At 40.5% G+C, this 23,971-nt stretch overlaps 1 protein-coding gene across 2 annotated transcripts in view; it reads right to left on the minus strand.

The window, feature by feature from the left end:
- Window positions 1–1,122: 1,122 nt before the first annotated feature.
- The window catches only part of VAPA (VAMP associated protein A), a 41,159-nt gene continuing 18,310 nt past the window's right edge, over window positions 1,123–23,971 (minus strand). The window contains exons 2-7 of one of the 2 annotated variants that reach the window (XM_047793696.1): window positions 21,452–21,604; window positions 19,204–19,307; window positions 18,167–18,247; window positions 9,489–9,623; window positions 4,742–4,915; window positions 1,123–1,884 (exon numbers count right to left, since the gene is read on the minus strand). In XM_047793696.1, coding sequence (XP_047649652.1) covers window positions 1,726–1,884; window positions 4,742–4,915; window positions 9,489–9,623; window positions 18,167–18,247; window positions 19,204–19,307; window positions 21,452–21,604 — 806 coding nt within the window. In that variant the 3' untranslated portion in view covers window positions 1,123–1,725. The remainder of the gene's footprint in view (window positions 1,885–4,741; window positions 4,916–9,488; window positions 9,624–18,166; window positions 18,248–19,203; window positions 19,308–21,451; window positions 21,605–23,971) is intronic. The other variant, XM_047793697.1, reaches the window with a different exon arrangement.

Consider the following 23,971-nt stretch of genomic DNA (forward strand, 5'->3'; position numbering starts at 1 on the left):
AACATAAGTTAAAAAACCCAATAGCTATGAAAGCTCATTCTGATTCTCATCACCAATAATATTGGTTACACAGAGGGCTTTAAGGCAAGGAATCACCGATGGCACTGGCAGGACGGAAACGGGCTTCTGCTGGTATGGAGTCCAGTCATGGGGGGTAAGCTGCACGGAAGACTGTGCACACACAAGCCAGAGCTTTGGAAAAACATCACAGAGACAGTAACACAATACACAGCTCTGACAAGTTCAAAATATACCTGAGATGAAAATACAACCCAGAACTCCAAACAGCTCACTCCTTCACCACAGACCTGGGGCCAACACACTTCTCTGCACCACATCAAATTCCCAAGGCCAACTTCCTTTTCAGATATAAGTGGATCTTTTACAAAACCAACACCAATTTTCAAAAATCAAAATTCACTTATATTACATTGTACTTAGCAGAAAAAGTGACTCTATCTTCTCTGGTTCCAAAATTTTCTATGCTGGCACAGATTAACCAAATAAAAAACTAATTGCAGGAAAGTACACCAGACCCCATAATGTTGCATTTACACTGAAAACATACCACACGGTTGACAGGGGCAAAGATAGGGTCATTTTTCACAAAGGAATTCCCAAGGCTCAAGTCATAACAAATTTCCATAATGGAAACTTACTTTTGAGTATCAAACTGGACAGGGAAAAAAACCACTTTTAACTATTACTATGAAATGTTCTAAAATAAAAGGAATTATTAGGCTGGTTGAAAAGCAGTGACTAGAACCAAGAAGCATTATTAGGCTTTCTTGAAAAGATACTGAAAGAACCTATGAAGACTAGAGTAAAATAAACACAACAGAGCCATGCAGCAGACACGTAAACTGACTGAAATCACAGCACTTTTATTCTCATTGCTTATTTTATATTATCTCGAAGACAAATGGATTTTGATCTTCCAAAATGCCAAAAGTGGTCTGAAATGTTATCAATTCCTTTGCTTAAAACAATGAGGACTCTTCCCCGCAAATACTGTAATATATGAAAGGGTTCAGTGTGAGATAAATTACACATTTTATAACCCAAATCACCACAGCGCACGCCCTGGTATCCCATCTAATGACATGACAGACACACACAAGCTATCGAGCAAGAATCTGTTAACGGTTTTATTATTTTTATGTTAAATACCATGGGACAGGATTGTAAGGGTGAAAAACTCAGTCAACAACTGCCTCACGAGGGATAAGAAAAATTCTGCCATGATATTAGCAAAGGTAAAGGAGAAAATTTACACTGTAAGAGGCACCATTTCCCCACAGAATACCTCTTGGCATTTCCTGAATGAGTGGGATTAGCAATCTAAATAAATCATATTTCAAGAGGTAACAGCAACAGATAAAATTTAAAGGGATTATTAAAATAACATTTACAAGACTCTGAACAATTCTTGAACTCTTATTAAAACCACAAAGAAAGAACAATTTTTTATTTATGAATTTCATAAAGGACTGAATGTGCAACTGACACCTGCTAGTGATGGTCTGGCCACGTACACTCTGTCCAGGCGCTGAACACTCTGCTCTTACTGATTTCTAACCGTGAGACCTTTAAAGGCGAGGCCTACATGACGCTGTACACACAAAGAATGGTCACCGTGGGCCACACTACCAGTGAGATGGTAGGTAAACAAATCTTTTTCTGGTCGGGAGAAAAAAAAAGAAATAGCACTCTGCATGCTTCACTCTACAAGATGAATTTTCCTAGAAAGAATCCAATGAAAATGGCTGCAATTACAACAAGGAGTGAAGGAAGAGGGCTGGTGACATTATCTCTGAAGGACGCGGCTGAGGTGGATCCAGGTTTTTCCGAATGTGCTACCTTTCTGAGCCTTAAGCCTTCATCCTAGGAAAAAATATATGCACAAAGAAAGGTTTTAAAAACGAATATGCATAAGAGGACTGAGCTACAAATGAACAGACAAGAAAGCAAAGTAGGATGCATGCAGCTTGGTGACAACAGGGATGAGCTGCTAGCTGGCCTAATAAAACTTTCTAGGGGGACAGAAACGTTCTAAAATGGGGCTCCAGGGATGGCTGTGCAATTCTATAAATTTACTAAAAATCAGAGCTGTATACTCACAACAGGTGTCTTTATGGAATATAAATTACACCTCAATAATGCTGATTTTTAAAACTGGAGCTAAGAAATATACTCCCAAAAAACTGAAATATCAGCTACAGTTACATTTATATAGAAGGAAAAATCCTACTAAAATGAACACAACTGAAGAATTCTCTGCATGCAGTTATTTCCCAGTGGCCCACAGTAGCTTGACATTGCTTACACCTGTCCTAGCCCTGAGCCACAGACTACCAGAAACAAAGTTAGGTCAGATAGTGTGAGTTAGGGCACTCGCACAGCAGAGGTTCAGGGGACAAGATAGGACCTGAAGGGATTTGGGAGAAGGGGGAAGTTCAGGACAATATTTAAACGTAGTGTTCTGACGTGCCCCATGCAAAGCAGGAGGTCGGCACAGGGTCTGGACTGCAGAGCAGATGCAAAATCCTTTGTCAATGGCAACTACAAGTACAACAGATGAGGGATGCTGTGTACAGAATCACATCTGAGGCCCCACCCCTGGACGGGACTCAAAGTGACTGTGTTCCTCCAGACGAGCAGCTGCTTGGCTCTCACGGCTTCAGTCCCCCTGGCAGAGCTCCTGACAGCCTATAAGCTTAGGAACAAGGCTCCTCATAGGAAAAGAGCAGTCCCTCAAAGCAGGAGGCTAAAGGAGGACCTCAGGGAGGGGGCAACAGGGACTGACAACTGTTTACTAGGCAGCAGGCATCGGCTGGTCATCCCAACCTGATGACCAGCAGGGCAGATTTTCACCTCCTTGGTGCGAGCTCATTTTTACTTTTCACACTAATTCATCCAAAGTGTTTACTAATTCCAACTCAAAGAGTCCACCTGACACCATACTGTTCCATTTGCATGACTGGGTGTCCTGAGGGTTGTGGGTTTGTGGTCTTGCTCTAACTAGTCCTATGTAGAGAGAATGGTGACTCTAAGTCTCAGAAAGAACTTGACACTCCTGGGGGGACTCTGACTCACTAAGTCTGGGGGGCGGGTGTCTGGACATGGGTGTCTGAAAAGCTCACTAGCAGGTTCAGATTAAGAACCACAGTGCTGGGGGCACAGGTGAGACCCACTCAAGAAAGGTAACCTGATAACAAGTTACAATGGGCCTCACACATAAACTGTTCAGGTCAGGAAACCAACTCTGTAAACTAGAGGTCTTAAAGGTTCTTCTGTTTATCTTTTATACAGGTGCAGGCTTTCCAAATAACCTCTCCTACAGAGTGTGCAGAGCAGGGAACACCACCTGCCCTGCTCACTCCTCCCAGCCCCCACCTTACCAGGGAGGATCCAGGCTCTTGGAGCACGTGCACTGGGTGCTGAGGAGCCCACCCTGCACCCAAGACAGAGCCAAGGAAGCCACAGCAGGTCAAGAAAAAGCAGCAAAAACAGCACCCTCAAAACTGGAGACCCTCCCTCCACTCCCAGGCAGAAGGGGGAAAAAATAGCCAGAACAATCCCCTCTGCACAGATCAAGATATAGTGCCTTTGATTCAGCGTGTCGTTTCCAGACTACGAAATAATTAAATGTACATTAGTTTCCATAATTTTTGTTTCTGGCTGTGCCTGCAGCATATAGAAATTCCTGGGCAGGGATCAAACCTGTGCCACAGCAATGACCCTAAGCACGGCAATGACAACGCCAGGTCCTTAACCACTAGGCCATGGGGGAACTTCTGTAAGTCCCATAACTTAGCTGACTTACTTTACATACATTTCAGTATCATCTACTTTGATATGAAAAGCTTCAAATAGAACCTTAAAAAAAACAATTTTAACATATTCAGGTCCTGAAATATTAACAAACTCCAGACTACTGCACAGCCCACTGTTCACTCTTGCAAACCCATGAATGAACACCATGCACACATGCTGAGGGTAAAGCCGAATGGACAAACCCCTGGCCCTCAAGAAACCACTGCCTGCTAGAGGGAGAGGAACAGCACAAGTGGTAAGCCGTACCCTGGAAACAGAGGAGGTAGCATTCCAAAACTACTTCCCTTTCTCTGGGGGGGAGGAGAGCCCCAGGAAAGGTTATACTGAGAAGGTGAGAAGTTAGCACCGTAAGACAAAGGCACGCCTGTGGGAGGTGGGGGGAGGAAGCTGTATGCAGCAGTGGAGCTCCTCCAGGATACCCGGCCCCTCCAGGACAGGCACTTCAAATGGGAGCCACATACGGAAGTTTAAATTTTCTAACAGCACATTAAAAATATACAAAAACTGGAAAAATTAGTTTTAATAATGTGATTTATTCAGTCCAATATATTTCAACGTGTAACAACAAAAAGAGACGGATTTTTGCAGTGTCCCTCCCAGCATGTCCTAATTCACACCACCCAAATCTCAAGTACCCACGTGACTGGTGGCTACCCTGGGACAGCACCATGTGGCAGCATGGGACCAGGGCACAGACTTCGAGGGCAGAACGAGCAAGAGGAAGCCCAGGACCGCTGCTGGGAAGGGAGCGTGTGGGCAGCGAGAGGCTGGGGCCCAAGGCCAGGACAGAAACGCACTTGGGGGAAGGAAAAGGAACTGGAGAGGCTTCAGTCAAGGCTGACATCAAGCGGCCCCTCCCACCCACTCCCGGCCTCACTCAGGGCACGCTATGGCAAGCACTCACCCGCAGGTGCCGGTTCTCCTCCGACAGCTTCACCATCTCTCCCTGGAGCCGCTTGCACTCCTCCACCAGCTTCCTGGTGTCCGCATCGCTGAGGGAAACACTGTGCGGCTTTGGCACCGGCCCATCCTGCTTGGCGGCGTTCAGGGGCGCAGCTTTGCTGGGCTCCATGTCGTTCTGCATCACAAAGACAGTGGATCGGAGTTCTTTTAAAGGACTCAATCTTCTCACAGGTTTTAAACAAAAATTTAAACTCCACATCCTTCTCCAAAAAATTATTTAAATGAAAAGTCTTCCCAATTTTCAAATTCACTATTAGGAAGTTTTTAAAATACCAAATGTTTAGTCATCTGTCCACCTTCAGGACTAAGTTAGTGAGTGTTGGCAGGCGGTCAGGGAGGTCGGCAGGAGCAGCGCACTCCCTCCTGTGCGCCCACGGCCCTGAGCACTCACTTCACCACAGAGCAATAGTGGACCCAGAGTGTCCTCCCTACCAAACCTCAAAGGCAGGGAGACAAGAGTCAGCTCTCTGTACACTGACCCCTAAATCCAGCACTTGGGCCAACAGCAGTTACTCCGTAAGTACGAAAAGTGCCACCAACCAAAATCCAAACATGAAGTTCATTGTCAGTGCTCTGACTCTGCACTTCCAAGGAGGCTCTGGAGCAAAAGGGGAGTTCACTGCAATCCTTCCAATAAAATGAGACTATCCAAAAAGAACATTTCAAAGGAAACCTAACTTCTATCAATGGAAAAAAAAAAAAAAAAAAGCTGAAGGATAGAAACACTGAAGGGGAAAATAATGAAGACAAAGATGTGTCATGGGGACAAAGGGCGAAAGTCAGTTTCATGACGTTAAGGACACACAACCATAACTGAGAACACGCCTGCTTATGAATTCAACATGGAAATCACACTGGTACTCAAGCACTTTTAAAATTGTGAGCCCTAGGGGTTCCCCTTGTGGCTCAGCGGTAATGAACCTGACTAGTACCCATGAGAATGCAGGTTTGATCCCTGGCCCTGCTCAGTGGGTTAAGGATCCAGTGTTGCCATGACGTGTGGTGTAGGTCACAGGTTCGGCTTAGATCTGGTGTCACTGCTGCTATGGCATAAGCCAGCAGTGACACCATTTGGATCCCTAGCCTGGGAACTTCCATATGCCGCAGGTGCAGCCTAAAAAGACACACACACAAAAATCTGTAAGCCCCAAATCTTCAGTCCTGCCAGAACTCACACGCATGACACCAGTGGCAAAGGCTCAGAGACACACACAGAGGTCAGGGTCCTGAGCCTGTGGCCTCAGTGCCCTTTCCCCAGAATCATCCACACCATCACACACACCCTACCCAAATGCATGCACCAAGTCTCATCCTTAACTTTTCAGATGGAAGGGTAGAAACATCTAACAAAAACCATTTCCAAAATCAACTATGGCATTCCACAGCACTCACCAGTCTAACTGTAGGTTACACACCTGCCACAGCACCCAGCTCCTGACTTTATATTAAGTATATACTGTTTGTTCAAGGGACAAAACTATTATTTCTGAAGAAGAGAATGTGATTTGATCACTGCTGTCTAAATTCATGTAAAAATTACTAGTATTATAATGAAGTTCCGGTCAACATTCTGAGTTTTCATTTTCTTCGGAAGCTTCCCAGCTGTGACGAGTTTTTAGGAAGTCTGCTTCAATGTTCTCTGCCTTCTTTTCCCGTCTTTCCTGTTGTCCGCTCTAACCTCCCGTTGTCCTCACTGATCCCATCACTATTATTAAAAATTGTGTTTTAGATATATTTTGCTCTCTACCAACTCAGAACAAGTCTGGCTTCAGAAAACAAGAATTGTGCAAATGGAGCAAACCTTGCTCTAAAGATGAAGGCAAACAGGCAACAGCAGGGCAACCGAGCAATCTTCAGGTCTGGGCAAAAATATCACAGAAAGTTAACTAAAAAATTAAAAGGAGGGTACAAGAGGCCAACCAGAGGGAAAAAAATTAAAACAAGGAATCCTCAAACTCTTCACGACTGGCTTTCAATTTTTAAACAAATTCTTAAAACTCCAGAAAATTGAGGATTTTGAAAGATAGAGGAACTCACCACCCTTTCTCTCATCAACCCAACATAACCATTATTTATATATTATCTTCCAATATTCTCTCATATGCATGGGGTTTTTGTTTTTGCTTTTGTTTTTTTGCTTTTTAGAGCCGCACCTGCAGCTTATGTAAGCTCCCAGGCTAGGGGTGGAATTGGACTCAATGAGCGAGGCCAGGAATTGAATCTGCATCCTCGTGGATACTAGTCAGAGTCGTTGCCACTGTGCCACAATGGTAACTCCCTCATATGCATAGCTTCTAAAATCAGCATACATGTAATGCTTTTATCATTCATGTATGCAAACTTATTTTAATTATTTTAATTTTTAGGGCCACAGGAGCAGGCCAGGGGTCAAATTGGAGCTGCAGCTGCCTGCCTACACCACAGCCACAGCAACGCCCTATCTGTACCACGTCTGCAACCCACACCACAGCTCAGGGCAATGCTGGATCCTCAACCCACTGAGCAGGGCCAGGGATCAAACCCACATCCTCATGGATATTAGTCGGGTTTGTTAACACTGAGGCACAACAAGAACTCCTTAACTATTACTTTAAATGACATGATGTCATTAAATATTCTATCCTGTGCCTTATCAAAATGACTTAAACACCTCACTCCTGTTAGTTGATGGGTAGCTTCCCACTCTTTGGGATTTTAAATAACATCAATCAATATCTTCTCATGGTGGCAGAATTAGATTTTTCTTTTTATTGAAATGTTTCTCAATGTTATTATGTTGCTTTTATAAGGAAAAGGAGAAGAAACCAATTTGAGTGTCATAACCAATTTGTGGAGCATAAATGTGGTAAGACTGGAATGCAAAAGATACAGTGAAGCTTAAACACATTTCAAAAATGAGCCAAATAAGTCATGGAAAAGTTATACTGAGTGTACTTATATCATGGACTCAGTGTCATTCAGGCCCCTACAAACCAGCCAACATAAAGAGTAGATGCAAAGAAGTCTAATTTATTTACAGATTAATTTATTTAAAGTAGAAGCACACATAACCTAACCAGGATGGGGGGTGGGAGGGTTGAGGGGGTGGGGGGACGAGCCATTTGAGTAGCAACAATCTGAAGAGCCTGATGGAAACACTAAGGCTGCTGAGACTAAACTACACTCGTCCATCCAGGAGCGCCACAGGGAGGTTTGGCTCCAGGAAAACAGCGTGTTCGGTGAGAGGTGCTTCAGACTGGTCCAGAATGAGGAGACTGGTTGTTCTGAGAACCATGAAACAAGCAAACTGGAGGGACTTGACATGCTGTGACTTAGGCAATGATGAAGAGCAACATGACATTAACACAGTATCTAAAACTGCAACTAGAAGAAACTGAAGATCAAGGCCGTAAAAAAAATGATTATTTTGTACAATTTCCGCTATTCTATATTATTTAGCCTATCTGCAATAATCCCCCTCCACCTATGAGTTGAACTTACTTCTCTGGTTTTTTTTTTTTTTTTCAGCCATCGCCAGAATTTCAGTTCCAATATTCTAAGTTATTCCTTTTGGAGGTAACTAGAATATGCAAGGGCTTAGGGACTAGACAGAAAGGAAAAGGTAAAATATAAGGCAAAGTAGGGTTTTGCAATGAAACCTTGGGAGGAACAAAGGAACAAAAGAATATAAACCTGGGGTACATTCTCGTGACTCCTGTATGAGCAAGGGATCAAATGTCTGTCCAGGGAAGCAAAGCCAAGAGCTATGGTAGGAAATTGTCAGGAGGCTCAAATAAGTCCTTAACGTGGGAAGAGGTTGTATTTGAATAATAAAGTCACTCAAGATACATTTTTACTCTAAACAACCCACTTACTCTTTGTCTCTAGAATCATGATTCCCAGAAGTAGATAACTAAAATCACAAAATTTTTAAAGTATTAGATATTTAGAAAAAGATCAGATTTTTTAAAGCCTTGGTATGCATATTCTCTGCAAAGCCAAATCAAAGTATAAGCAACCTGCTCAAACTGTGGGGTTCCTGAAGCTCCCAGTAAGCAAGAAATGATAACGGAATCGCAACGACCATGACACCACCAAAAAGTCACAGTCATGTTACTGTGACTGCAGTCATTTCACTTGAGTGAATGTTAAGTGTACACACACGAAAACATTAATAAATTCAAATGTGACCTAAGATCTTTAGGGCTTTTGCCACAAATTCTCCTACCCTAGGGCATTGCAAATAACTAAAGTGACAGTTAAAGAAGGCTTCCTATTATTTGTACTTGGTAAGAAAACATAAGCAGTAATCTCATTTATCTTTTTAACACAAACACAAATACTTGCCTGGAGAACAGTATTTGCCAGCCAGCTCCGACCTTTGCTGCTGCTCTACCCAAGTCTTTTTTAGACTAAGCTCCCCGGATCTCAGTGACAGGAAAGATTATACCAATTTCATAATAATGTTCACATATCCTGCTCACTACTGAGATTTTAGTGTTAAATTATTTTAGAACAGAATTTAGCCTGTATGCCTGAATTTTCAAATGATTTGTTGTTCTACTATAATTTTAAACATAGTTGAAAATTTCAATTCGAATTACTTCACATAACACAGTTAATAAATACCACGTTCGTGTCAGGCGACTCCATTAACATGACCAGTAACACTAGTAGACCCCTGAATCTGTTAGCTCCCTAGAACAAACCTTCTGCTTCTCCTGTTTGAACACACTGAGTCCCCTGGGCTCACTCTTCGTGCTATAACTGGCAGGTGCTGCGACTGTGCTGGTGGTGGTGCTCAGTGGAGTGGCAGCCAGAGCAGTCCCCGGCGGGGCGGTACCCTGAGAGCAGGGGAGACAAGGCTCAGGTTCACACCAGACTCTGACTCCTCCTGCGTGGGACTGGGAACGACTAACACAGAGATCATTAGGCTCCAAAACATTCACGGGAGTCTACAAAAATGCATCACGCTTAAGAAATAATACATAATAGCTATGTTAAATAAAGCAAAAGTACATTCTGAATTTTACATAATATTTCCCAAACAAAATCAGCTATGATCAACTTGCATCATGTTCACTACCTAAATGTATATTTTTAAAAAGGTATTAAAACTTATGCAAGCCTCATTTTGTCCTAAAATGAATACCTTCTGTGTGGCTCTTAATTTTCGTTATTAATCAATACTTGTCAATACCTGAAAAACAAGCATTTCATATTTTCTTACCTTTGATAACACTCAACCTGAACAATTTTGAAGTTAAATCAATTTTCTCAAGGGTTCAAAAATCAAAATGATTTATAAATGTCTCCCAACACACCCTCCCAACACACCCTCCCTCCCCACTACCTACCTCCCAGGATCAATACAGAGATACATATTACATACTAGAATACCATTATTATCTCCACAGTTTTCTTATCTTCTAAAATTCCTTTAATACACAAAAAATATTATACAAAAAGGTTGGAACAGACTCTGAAATAATACTTACTGATATTCATATCACTGCACATAACTAAGAGAATTCCATCTTACGTAATACTGCACTGGCCCAAATCTGCTCTTTGTGGCAATAGAAAATAACGTACATTTAATCATAAAAAATCTCTATACATGGGACCCTGAAATTTCCTATTCTTGACAGTCCTTCAGTCTTCATTAAGAAAAATCAGTTTTTTTCTAGAAAGTATGTAATTAGTAGATGTTAAATGGAGGGCATTTAAAACTTGGAAAAAGTACACTGTAAGTCAACCATACTTTAATAAAAAAAAAATTTTAGAAAATGTCAAGTAGAATTGGTGGCCTAAAATAAACTCAAAAATATTTATTTCAACCTAAAGAAGTGAACAGGTAGATAAATCATAAAAAAAAGTTAGTTAAAACCACACTCAATCTTGAAAAAAATACCACCAGTAATTGGACATTAGATTTCACAATACAGAGTTGATAATAACTGAAAAGGGCTAATAATTCAGAGAACCCCACTCTGTAAAATATAAGATAGTCAACGCTTTGGTATCATCTGCGCCCAGCTAGCAACAGCCCAGGCAATGTGCTGAATGGCTCTCAGGAGCAGCACCGAACAAACTCAACTGACGTCTGTGGGCCATTAACATCTAGTCAAAGAGCTGCTCTTCCCCAGGATGAGGGAGACCCCACATTTTAGTGCCTAAAGGTAGTGTTGTCCAGGAATAATTATTAATAGTACCTCCTTTTACTCTAAAATAAAAGGGTCTTTTTGGACTCCTAGGTTACTCAACATATGATCCAAATCAGAGAGATATTTCCCCAAAGGAGGCCATATTCTAATGACGATTCAAATATATAAATAAGTTCAAATCACACACAAAAAAATGATTTCTTTAAATTATAAAAATAAAAACAGACTCAACCACTATACTTCTAAAGCTGGCACATTTCTTACCCTATAAGATGACCAAGAACTTTAATCATCTTGGCTACACATTCAGTATCGAAGTCCTAAAAAATCTAAAGAAATCAACAACATAATAATATACCCTTTCCAACTGTTTTTAAAAAGACTAAATGCCCAAGAACAGAATACCTAAAAAGATCCCGATCCTCAAAGAGGTATGGTATTTTTACCTTAAACTAAACGCCTACTTCTTTTGGAGGGTATGGGGAGGTGAGTGAGAGTGGGATGGGGCACTTCACATAAGAAACACTGAGTCAACATCACCAAGTTTAAGACTTGCTACCTGTGACTGACTGTGAGAAGAAGGCATCAACAACTAGGACAGCTACTGTGTGTCTATCTGCTTTGGGTACTAACCACACATTTCTAAGTCGACAACAGAAGGTCATAAATTCTGATGATTAACTCCTTAGAGTAAATGTGCAAAGGACCACTAACTCAACAGGAGCGTCTCTGCTGTGCTCAACTCTAAGGCTGAACACAGAGTGCATGCGCCCTCTGGAGAGAGCTGCGTCCTAAAGCACAAGTTGTCGCCAACAACTTAGTTTAAAACTAAAGTTTTCGGAGTTCCCGTCGTGGCGCAGTGGTTAATGAATCCGACTAGGAACCATGAGGTTGCGGGTTCGGTCCCTGCCCTTGCTCAGCGGGTTAACGATCCGGCGTTGCCATGAGCTGTGGTGTAGGTTGCAGACGCGGCTCGGATCCTGCGTTGCTGTGGCTCTGGCGTAGGCTGGCGGCCACAGCTCCGATTAGACCCCTAGCCTGGGAACCTCCATATGCAGCAGGAGCAGCCCAAGAAATAGCAAAAAGACAAAAAAAAAAAAGAAATATGTTTTCCTTGAAAAAGGGAGTGTCATCTTTAATCAATTTGTATAAGTCAGGACTCAGTTTCACATGGCATCTTCTCAATTGATCTGTAGTAAACTGACAAACGTTATCTAAGCAAAACACTACTCAATGATGCCCTAATTTCCTAACAAAGTTCATACTAAACTGAAGATAGACATGCAGAAAAAGGATATTAAGTAGTTTCGTAATTATATCTATGGATGCTAGAAAGAAATCAGTATGTCAAAGATACTATGGTCTTTAAATATATATATAAGGTTTCATCATGTTTAATCATTACAACAAATTCACAAAAACTTTATATCATTTATTGTGTACTATTATAAACATTCCAGATTTGATTACTTTGAGGTTTCATATTTTCTTTAAAGGATGAGATGCAACAATAAACTGATGAAAGAAAGTCATATAATCCACAATTCAGAGAGAAATAAGTCTGTGCTAGGAGCTCCCAATTTAAGTACATTTCTCAGTAATTAAGATGTCCTGGAGTTCCCGTCGTGGCGCAGTGGTTAACGAATCCGACTAGGAACGATGAGGTTGCGGGTTCGGTCCCTGCCCTTGCTCAGTGGGTTAACGATCTGGCGTTGCTGTGAGCTGTGGTGTAGGTTGCAGACACAGCTCGGATCCCGCGTTGCTGTGGCTCTGGCGTAGGCCGGTGGCTACAGCTCCGATTCAACCCCTAGCCTGGGAACCTCCATATGCCGAGGGAGCAGCCCAAGAAATAGCAACAACAACAACAAAAAGAGACAAAAGACAAAAAAAAGATGTCCTGTAGAATCTGTAGGCTGGTAACACTACAAGAATGAATTTAAGTAGTGTTTCCAAAAGCGTATTTTACAGAACATCAGGCAGTCCAAGAGAAGTTAGCTGCCTTATATAAAAGAAAAAAGAAATGCTGGGTTAGCCATGTCCTACTCAGGGCCTTTAATATGCAAATATGCAACGTACTTATTTATTGGAAGATAAGTTTTTTATAGCATTCTTCCAAACTCACCTGACACAGAACCCTTCCAATCCACCAACACACTTTGGGGAATATTGCCTTATAAAAACACAGTTGTGCCTCTGCCCTTTGGGGTTTTTTTTGGGGGGGGGGTTGCTTTTTAGGGCTGCATCTGCAGCATATGGAGGTTCCCAGGCTAGGGGTCAAATAAGAGCTGTTGCTGCTGGCATACACCACAGCCACAGCAATGCAGGATCTGAGCCGCAATGTGTGAACCACACCAGCTCATGGCAACACCAGATCCTTAACCCACTGAGCAAGGCCAGGAATCAAACCCGCATCCTCATGGATACTAGCTGGGTTAGTTACCACTGAGCCACAAAGGGAACTTCTCAGCCCTTTGTTTCAACATGCACCCTAGTCAGTTAAGGCCACCTCCAGGCTGAAGTTAGTACAGATACAATTGTTTTTGTATATTTGAATTATATAAATTTGAAATACTGATATTCGGAAATATTAAGTCTCATTTTATGAGCAAAACTTGAAATGTGAATTCCAAACACTTAAAAACATCAAGAATCATAATGGCAAAGCTAACAAGTCACAAATTACTGCAGTCCAAGAGTGCAGCACCTGGCTCACAAGAATACCTGCCCAGTCTTCTCCGGGTCAGTGTTGGGTTTTACAACACTGAATTATCAAGATCTTCAATAACACATCCCAACCATAAAACACCATCACTACACCTCAAGAAATAAAAGGATGTACATCATCCTAGGTGATTTATGTGATGCTGACATAATTTTACCATTAAAAGTGCCTTCAGGAGTTCCCACTGTGGCTCAGAGGGTTAAGAACACAACATCGTGCCCTTGAGGATGGATGCAGGTTGAATCCCTGGCCTCTCACAGTGGGTTAAAGATTCCATGTTAATGTGGCTGTGGCTGTGGCTGGCAGCTATAGATCCAATTCAACCCCTAGCCTGGGAACTTCCATATGCTTCGGGTGTGGCCCTTAAAAAAAAAAAAAAAGTGCCTTCAAATGACAACCAGGCCAACATTCAAATCTTGGCCAAAAGAATGAATGGTCTGATAAGAATTCCAACAAAATTAAATATCATCATCTTACTCCCAGCACCCAGAACAGTAGTCCTGAAACACCACCTCCCCTGAATGGACCCCAGCTTGAAGAGACATCTATTCCAGGTCTCAGCCTGAGATATCTTGCCATACCAGGCATCAAGAAAACTACCCAAGACCACCATGGTAAAAGGGCTCAGGAACCAACCTATGGAGGCTCTTCCTAACGATCTGAGCACCAATACAATAATAACTGCAAGGAGCTGAAACACAAACTGTTTAAGCCCACGCATTTATAACAATACAGCGAGGAGGAGGGAGATGGGAGAAAAGGAAGGGAAAGTGACTGTGAACCACATAAGAGGGGCACCTGTGACCAAGTCATTTTTTTTGAGAGCCTATAACTTAACAGATTTAGAAATCCACCATTGAAAGAATCAGCAAGTAACAGCAAGTTTCTCTCTACATGAGTATTCTAGATGAAGCAGGAATGACAGAATGTCACCATTACATAACCTTAAATGAATTAATGGACCTAAACCATATTTGCTTACTTTCTGACTTTGCTGACTTGGGTCTGGAGACTTCTTTGCTGTGGGGACCATCCTGTTCACTATAGGAAGCTGAGCATCTTAGTCTCTACCCACTGGATGTCCACAGTACTCCTCCCCACTAGCTGTGACAACCAAAAACGTCTCCAGACACTGCAGATGTCCCCTGGAGGACAAATCAGCCCTGGCTGAGAACCAACACACCAACGGTTCTAACATCAAAATAATAAGACCCAACCTGCAAAAATAAATCTCAATGTAATCAAGCCTCCAGATCCAATTATACGAAAAGTTAAATGGCAGCTACAGTACGCAATCAGCAAAACTTAGCCCATGGGTAAGTCTGCAGGACAAACCCAGTCTCTTTAACAAATAACTTGCAAGAGGTGGGAATCTATAGCTTGAGAGACTTAAGAAACATATCACCCAAAAGCAGTATGTGAACTTTATTATGATCTAAAATCAAACTGCAAAAAAAAAAAAAAAGTTTAAATGCCACTTATGAAGCAAATCTGCATACTACCTGGATAGTTCACTTTTAATGGTTTTTTGTTTTTTGTTTTTCGTCTTCTTAGGGCTACACTCGCAGCATATGGAGGTTCCCAGGCTAGGGGTCAAATCAGAGCCTATGCCACAGCCACAGCAACTTGAGATGCAAGCCAAGACTGCAACCTATGCCACAGGGTCACGGACAACGCCCGATCCTTAACCCAACAAACAAGTGAGGCCAGGGATCAAACCTGTGTCCTCATGGATACTAGTCGGCTTCGTTAACCACTGAGCCATTCTGGGAACTCCATATTAATGACGTATTAAGCTTCTGAAGATTAATGATAGTACTGCCATCCTTCTTTCCCCCTTTTCTTAAAGTCCTTATCTTTGAACAATACATACTGAAACAGCTACAAATGAAATTCTGTTATGTCTGAGATTTGCTTCAAAATAATATGTGAGATGGGAGGTGGTGGGGTTTAGATAAAATACGATAAATCCTAAACTGGTAATTGTTAATAAGGCTAGCCATAGGTTCACAGGGGTTCATTGTAGTGTCTACTTTTCTAAGTACCTGAAGTTTTTCAAAATGAATGTTTTTTTTTAAAAAAAAATCTTTAGCAAGTATTTCCTATAACTTGTCAATAATAACTATACTGCACATCCAATAGTTCAATTAAAGCAAATATGTTCTGCAACTAGTGCATCCAGGCTCAGAATAAGATATTCTCTGGAGTGCTTTGAAATTACTGAACAGACTTTGGGTCACTAATAACCTGCTCTGAAAAAGTACCAGTGCCAAACTATTTCTGCTTGAGCTCCACAGTGTGGATCTCAATTCAGTACTTGTTCAAGCCCTTAGGCAGATCCAAAACCACTTTGCTGGATTACTATGGGCTGCATCCATGTTAGGTACACCTGCTACTCTCCTCTGAGGTGGTAAATGGCTAGGCTCAACTACCATGGTCATATTATTTCCATTAACTTCTGGTTTGGTTTCCAATCAGCAATATCAAATACTTTGGTTTTAGATCTTTCCAGATTATAATCTCAAACATGTCTACTATCCAGAGCATAACAGAAGCCCAGCTGAAAAGACAGCTCAATGTCTATTAAATGAATGTAAAAATGACATAAAATTCTAAGTGAGGAAATATCCAAGTATTTAAAATAAGGCAATGCTTATTTCAATGAATTCCACTTCTTGGAATACATCTGAGGGAAATGAAAACACTATGTTGAAGAGATACTTGCAACCTCATGGTCATACAGCACATTACCTACCACAGCCAAGACATGGAAACAACCTAAAGGTCCATCAATAGATAAACAGATAAAGTTGTTGGGGTGTGTGTGTGTGTGTGTGTGTGTGTGTTATAAATATACACCATGGAATTCAGCCATTAAAAAAGGAAATCCTGACATATGCACCTATGGATGGACCTTGAGGGCATTATGCTCAGTGAAGTATGTCAAAGAAAGACAAAGACTGAATGACTGATCTTTTTGATACATGGAATCTCAAAAGGAAACAATGATAACAACAACCCAAGTCCACACTCATAAAAAGGAGATCAGACTCGTGGTTATCACAAGTGCGGCAGGAGAGGAAGAAATGGATGAAGGTGGTCAAAAAGGTACAAACTTCCAGCTACCAGATAAATAAGAACGGGGGGTGTGGTGCACCTCATGGTGACCACAGTGAACACTGCTGTGGGCATATCTGAAAGTTTAAGAAAGCAGATTCTAAGAGTTCTCATCACAGGGGCAAAAAACCTCTCTTGGAGCTAAATGAGATAACAGATGTTAACTAAACTTACTATAGTAATCACACTATATGTAAGATTAGTCTTTATGCTGACACCCTAAACTTATACACAGTCCTGTATGTTAATTACAGCTCAATAAAACTGGAAACAAAATAAAAATTTAGTCAACGCAGACAACATACTATTAATGTTTTCTTGGTTCCGAAATAACAGGAGCTATGCAAGCTATTAGCATCCAAGCAGCCCAGGCAAAAGAAAAAGTAAACTACAAATGGGAAGCATCTACATGCCACCAAACTCTCAATTTCCAGTAGAACGTATACATTCACATTTTCTGTTTTTGGCAAACTTCACAAAATCCCTTTAAAAAGGCATTAAAATTAAAAACACAATAAATGATTTGGTCAACACCAAATTATCATTCACTTTGTCATTTCAGCTTATCCTAAGAGAGTAACAATAATTGAGCACATAGATTTAATCTGCAAGTTTACTTTTCGGTAGGGTATATGGTTTCCAGAATTGTAACCTGTGCCAAAAAATTTTATTTATCCATATTATCTTACGCTAAATCTCTCTCTCACACACACACACAAACACACCTACTTGCCCTTCAAGTCTCTCCTACAAACCATAGAAAAAAAATCCAAATTTTCATTTCAGAAAGGGAAGAAAGTATTCACAACCCATTCTATATTTTCGAAAACTTTTTTTAAACAGCAAACATATATATTTCAGTCCCTCAAATTGTACTTGCCTCAAATTGTAATCAAAAAGCAACATAAAAATTATTTACTAAGGAATAAAATCAGATATATTTTAACCAAGATCAACAGTGAGCAAAATACCTGAGAACAGCCAAACTCGGCTGTTCATGTAACTTAAATCTTATCCTCAAACTGCTGGTATACAGGTGCCAAAAAGTGGTTCATGTCTGTAATTTAATTACATTTATGTACACACATCTCATTCTAACAAAGAATTGAAGTTGCTTAAGTGGCAAATTTTTGGTAGAGTTAGAGGATTCTTCTACATCATGCAGCCTGTATCTAAAAGTATTTTTCCTCTTGACTGAACGAAATATTGTAAAATAAAAAGAGCACATACATATCAAGTTTTTTAAAAACTTAAGCACTGAATCTCATGAAGTGGACAGCCATACCACACACCCACAAAGGTCAAAACTGGAAGCAAAATTTAATCTCAAAGTAACTGACAGCTTAAATAGCTCCCAATTTTCTTTTATTTTCCTACTTACCAATTTATCATTTTCATTGGGCATTTCAAACACACATCTCAATTTAGAATCCATTAATTCATCAGGTTTTGCTTCTTTCCACTAAAAACAAACAAAACCAAAGAATGAGACAGAGGCTATATGAGGGTGACAAGCAGGTTTCATCTCAAGGGATAGTTAGAGAGTCAGTGTAGTTTCCTGGGGCAGGGGGAATGGCTCTGCAGGACCCCTACCACAGGTACCCACTCTGTACACACCCTAAGAAGAGCTGCTGTCACCACCCGTTCCAATCACACTAACATCCCTAGAGATTAGAGGACTTTATTCTTTTTTTTTTTTTTTTTTGCTTTTTAGGACTGCACTCATGGCATATAGAGGTTCCCAGGCTAAGGATCGAACTGGAGCTACAGCTGCTGGCCTACACCACAGCCAAAGCAACTTGGGATCCGAGCAGCATCTGAGACCTAACCACAGCTCATGGCCACGCCAGATTCTTAAACCACTGAGCAAGCCCAGGGATCGAACCGCAACCTCATGGTTTCTAGTTGGCTCTCGTTTCTGCTGCACCATGAAGGGAACTCCAGGACTTTATTCTTAACAGGAGCATTTCTAAACTGTGTGTAAGAAATACTATTTTAAATTCCTTCATTCTTGAAATTTCTCAGGATTTTCTGTAGTGAACAGATTTACAAATTTTTTTTTTTTTTTGGTCTTTTTGCCTTTTCTGGGGCCTACCTGCAGCATACCTGCAGTTCCCAGGCTAGGGGTCCAATCGGAGCTGTACCCACCAGCCTATAGCAGAGCCACAGCAACATGGGATCTGAGCCGCGTCTGCAACCTACACCACAGCTCATGGCAACGCCAGATTCTTAACCCACTGAGCAAGGCCAGGGATTGAACCCGCAACTCCATGATTCCTAGTCGGATTTGTTAACCACTGAGCCACTACGGGAACTCCAGATTTTTCTAAATTTTAAAAACTAGGTTTCTCAATTGAGAACAAAACCCAAAATTTAAAACATTTACCAAAATGAATTTCTTTCAACTTCTATACTCACCACAGCTTCCATATCTGTAATGTTTGGTGGAGCAAAAATGGTCTGTACCATAAACTTGTGTTTACTCTTTTCGTTGGGATCATAGTCAAAAGGCTGCAGCATTACTAAATAAGAAGAAAGGACACATTACATTGACTTCTGTATTTGCTTCTTGCCATTCCTAGTATCTCACTAATTGTAGCAAATTAAAAAAAAACTAAGAGGAGTGCAAGAAACCAAACACTGGATTATTTACAGTAAGGATCCAGAATCAACTTTATGGTTTCTAATGGGTTTTAATTATTTACCTTTCTGATTTGCAAAGTCTTAACCCACAAAATAAGCAAATGGTTATTTGAAAAATAAATACCAATCTATAATTGCCCTCCCTAAACAGCAATTTAGAAAATTTGCAAAACTTTGCCAACATTAACTATTATGTCTGTAAACTCGAAATCTAGTAAACTGTCTATTAAAACTACTTATAAATTTAGGTTTCACTTTAGTATGTAGTGATAATATCTCTTAAAATTAGGCAACTGGATTATTTATAGGAGAAATTCTGTAACAAAGTAACTTAAAAACTTACTACCATATATTAGTATTCTGACAGAACTAATTTTTCCAAAATAGATTTTTTTTTGTCTTTTTGGTTATTTCTTGGGCCGCTCTCGCAGCATATGGAGGTTCCCAGGCTAGGGGTCAGATCGGAGCTGTAGCCACCAGCCTACGCCAGAGCCACAGCAACACAGGATCCGAGCCGAATCTGCAACCTACACCACAGCTCACGGCAACGCCGGATCCCCAACCCACTGAGCAAGGGCAGGGACTGAACCCACAACACCATGTTCCTAGTCGGATTTGTTAACCACTGCGCCACGACGGGAACTCCTCCAAAATAGGTTTTAAATATACACCTATTCAACAAGAGCTTATCAATTTCTTTAAATGATTCTAACAAAGTGCACAAGGAAACCAAGCAGGCGCATGATTTCTATAACTTTGCTAGTGTCCAAATTAGTCAATTTTTTTTTCTAAGCACTTACGATTTTCAGTGTCCTACAAAAGGGTTTTTAGAAGCTCCATGTGGTTTTAAATTATGCAATATAAATCTAATAAGAGATTATAAAGACTGAATCAGCAATTATACAAAATATATATACAATACTGTGGAAATTATTCCGTGAATATTCAGATTTCTAAGACAGAGAGATGTCAACACTTTCAAAAAGACAAATGCAATTTATCAAGTGTAAGAAATACCAATTATATAAGAAAATCTTATTTCTAAAGTATGTCTGAGAAGTCCATTAACTCGCATCATGGTTAAAAAAAAAAACTGAGGGCCAAATATACAGCATCAGAAAATGTGCAGCATTAAATGCTCCGGACCCAGACAACGCACAATAAATTTCCATTAACGCCCTTCACTGAATAACCACTCTAGGCTATTCACTAGGAACTGAATACAAAGAAAACTTAAAACATGGCTGAGACTTTATGACCGTTATATTCCATGGTTGCAGACCATGTAAAACTATTTATATATATGCATGTGCGTGTGTGTATAGTCTTATGTATGCACACACACAAATTAAAAGTGTAAATCCAAAAAATTAAGCGCTAAAGGGGGAGGAGAAAAAGAAGTGAGGGGAGGCTGCTGGAGGAAGACTCCTCAGGGGGAAGGCAGAAAGTTTCTGCTCTAAGAATTGGTGGAGAGGAACCCAGGGCATTGCCATAGGAACAGTAACTAGTGGGAGTGGGTCTTGAGTTTTCAGTAAGTCAGGTGCTCAATACAAGGGGCTTATGTGGGAGAAAGTGCTTTGAAAAAGTGCACATGTTCTTAAGAGACATTAATACAGTAAAACTTGAGCAAAGCTAGAATCTTTAGAGAAAAGGTCATTCTGAACAGTTTCATGGATTCTTGGGGACTTTTAACCATATGAATAGGAATAATTCTATCTTCTGCCACTTTTTAAGCAAAAGATTTAGACTAATACCTCTACAGCTGCATGTAATACTTAACTACAGCTAGAGAGCTGAATGAGAATGACCAATCAAAAATGAAACAATTCTTCAAAGATAAAATAATAAGGGCAAAGAATGTGGTAGTAAGATGCAGAAATAAAGAATAGACAACATTCTAAATTGACAATAACTGCTTATAAATCAACCACATAACACCCCACCTCAAGATTAGGGTGAGAAATTTTCTGCAACAGTTTGCACATAGTAAGACAAAAGCATAAATTCAGGACACATTTGCTACCTGAAACAGTCACAGTCAACCCCGGGTCAATAATTCCACTGTTGGGCCTCACACAGTACCGACGAGGCGCTGTCGTCTTCACTTTGAAACATACTTTTCTATCCGACGGATTTCGCAACTTAAGATTTGTAGTGACTACATCTGTGAAGGGGCCTGTAAGGTTTAAAAACCAAACACAGGGAAAAAACTTTTAACTGGATTCACACACATGCGTGCAGAATTCAAAACTGAATGTACAGAATTTCAGGTTAAGCAGATTATGTCCTGCTGTCTGTGTGTAAAAGTACACCAATCACCTAACAGCACCCCCCAGGTGCAGATGCACAGAGGAATTGTCTTTTCTTCTTCATTCTTTACCAGATTTTATTAAGTTATTACATGAATGTTATTCACATCAAAAAACTGTATTTTGAAAGTTTCAATTACAAAATAAACCCACAGTTGTACTCTTATCTTGTACTCTCACCACAGTACTGAAAACATCAGGATTTCCAATGGCCTACAAACCAGTGCCAATCTTCAAATTCACTTGACGGAGCCAACTCCACAAAACCTCTCCATCTAAAGATGATACACCCAAAGGAGGGTGCTCCTGCTGTTCTCCACTAGGCTGGATGCCTTCATGCGTCCATCCTTTCACTCAGAGATCTATCAACTGTTTATTATGAGCACTATATCACATGCTCTAAACACAAGGTTATTCTTAAGCTTTGGTTCAATAGCCAAACAACATAGAACTGCAAATTAAGTCCTAAACCACTTTTTGTAAAAAAAAAAAAAAAAAAATTAGGAGTTGGGGGGAAGAGTAAAGCCATTTTTTTTGTTCTTAGTTGAAGAAAAGCCGTAGATTATACGGATATAAACAATAAACTGAATACCTACCTGTTAATTTGGAGACAGAAGATAAACTTTAAAACTATGTCCCATGGAAGCCAACAACCACACACTTCTAACCCAAAAACAATTTAAAGTGGTTTCTAAAACAATTTTAAGTTATACTTAAAAAAAAAACCCTAGACAGCTGAAATCAAAGACAACCATTAAAAAGACAAATACTATAAAGGTCCATCTTTCCTGGTTAAATAGACAAGAATAAGCAAGCATGTCTTTTAAAACTTTAAAATATCTGGAGTTCCTGTCATGGCACAGTGGTTGACGAATCCGACTGGGAACCATGAGGTTGCAGGTTTGATCCCTGCCCTTGCTCAGTGGGTTAACGATCCGGCGTTGCCGTGAGCTGTGGTGTAGGTCACAGACGCGGCTCGGATCCCATGTTGCTGTGGCTCTGGCATACGCCGGTGGCTACAGCTCCGATTGGACCCCTAGCCTGGGAACCCCCATGTGCCTCGGGAGCGGCCCTAGAAACAGCAAAAAGACAAAAAAAAAAAAAAAAAAAAACTTTAAAATATCTATAGGTGTTCCCGTCGTGGCTCAGTGGTTAAGGAATCCGACTAGGAACCATGAGGTTTTGGGTTCAATTCCTGGCCTTGCTCAGTGGGTTGGGGATCCGGCGTTGCTGTGAACTGTGATGTTGGTCGCAGATGCGGCTTGGATCCCGTGTTGCTACGGCTCTGGTGTAGGCCAGTGGCTACAGCTCCAATTAGACACCTGGCCTGGGAACCTCCAGATGCCACAGGTGCGGCCCTAGAAAAGAGCAAACAAGACAAAAAAAAAACCACTTTAAAATATGTATAGTATGAAGCCCAGAATGATAAAATTCTCCAACTCTGCCTGAAAAAGTTTCCCGTTTTGTTGAAAATTGGAAAATTATCTAAACAAAGGCTTGATGGAAAAAAACAAATATAGCCAAATGAAAAGGCATTAGGAAGAGTATAGGGGTTGAGAAGAGATCTGCCTAATGCAACGAGAGGAAAAGAAATAGACTTCAAATGAAATGCCATTAAAAGGCACTTATTTCAAGTCCTAAGAGATGAAGCCTATGTTAAAGTCTGGGTTGTAAGATATTTTCTAACAAAGATTTGAAACTGTGATGAGAGGAAGGAGATAGAAATAAGAGAACATTAGAAGAAAATATATAAAAGCAGAGAATTAGTTACAGAAAAAAATTAATGTAAAACAACCATTTATATCAACAAGTATGCATAGTTTTTTAAAGTACATCTATAGCATATATATGAACTTCTGTCTTTTGGACAGCTTGCTTTAACTACATGGCCAAGTTAATCATTCAATTTGTATATTATTTTACACCCTTTGCTGCTTCTTCAATCCCAACTGCTTGCATTTTTGGCAAAAGGCAAATGAGTCCACCATACACTGGAGAGAGGAGAGCTAAGGAGAAAGCTCCAATCTGGCCATTTTGCTCTGTGAACCCACAACATCACTGGCTAGAGACACATTTTAAACTGATAAAACTTGAATCTTCAAGACATAGATTCCATTTCTTAACAATAACATCCTCAAAATTCATAAATTACTATAGATAACTGAGAATGTGCAGTTTTATGGGACTACTTCAACGAGGAAATACAAAAGTATGAATTTTTAAAAACAATTTTA

Source organism: Phacochoerus africanus, chromosome 8 (assembly GCF_016906955.1).
Source record: "Phacochoerus africanus isolate WHEZ1 chromosome 8, ROS_Pafr_v1, whole genome shotgun sequence".
NCBI classification, from domain to species: domain Eukaryota; kingdom Metazoa; phylum Chordata; class Mammalia; order Artiodactyla; family Suidae; genus Phacochoerus; species Phacochoerus africanus.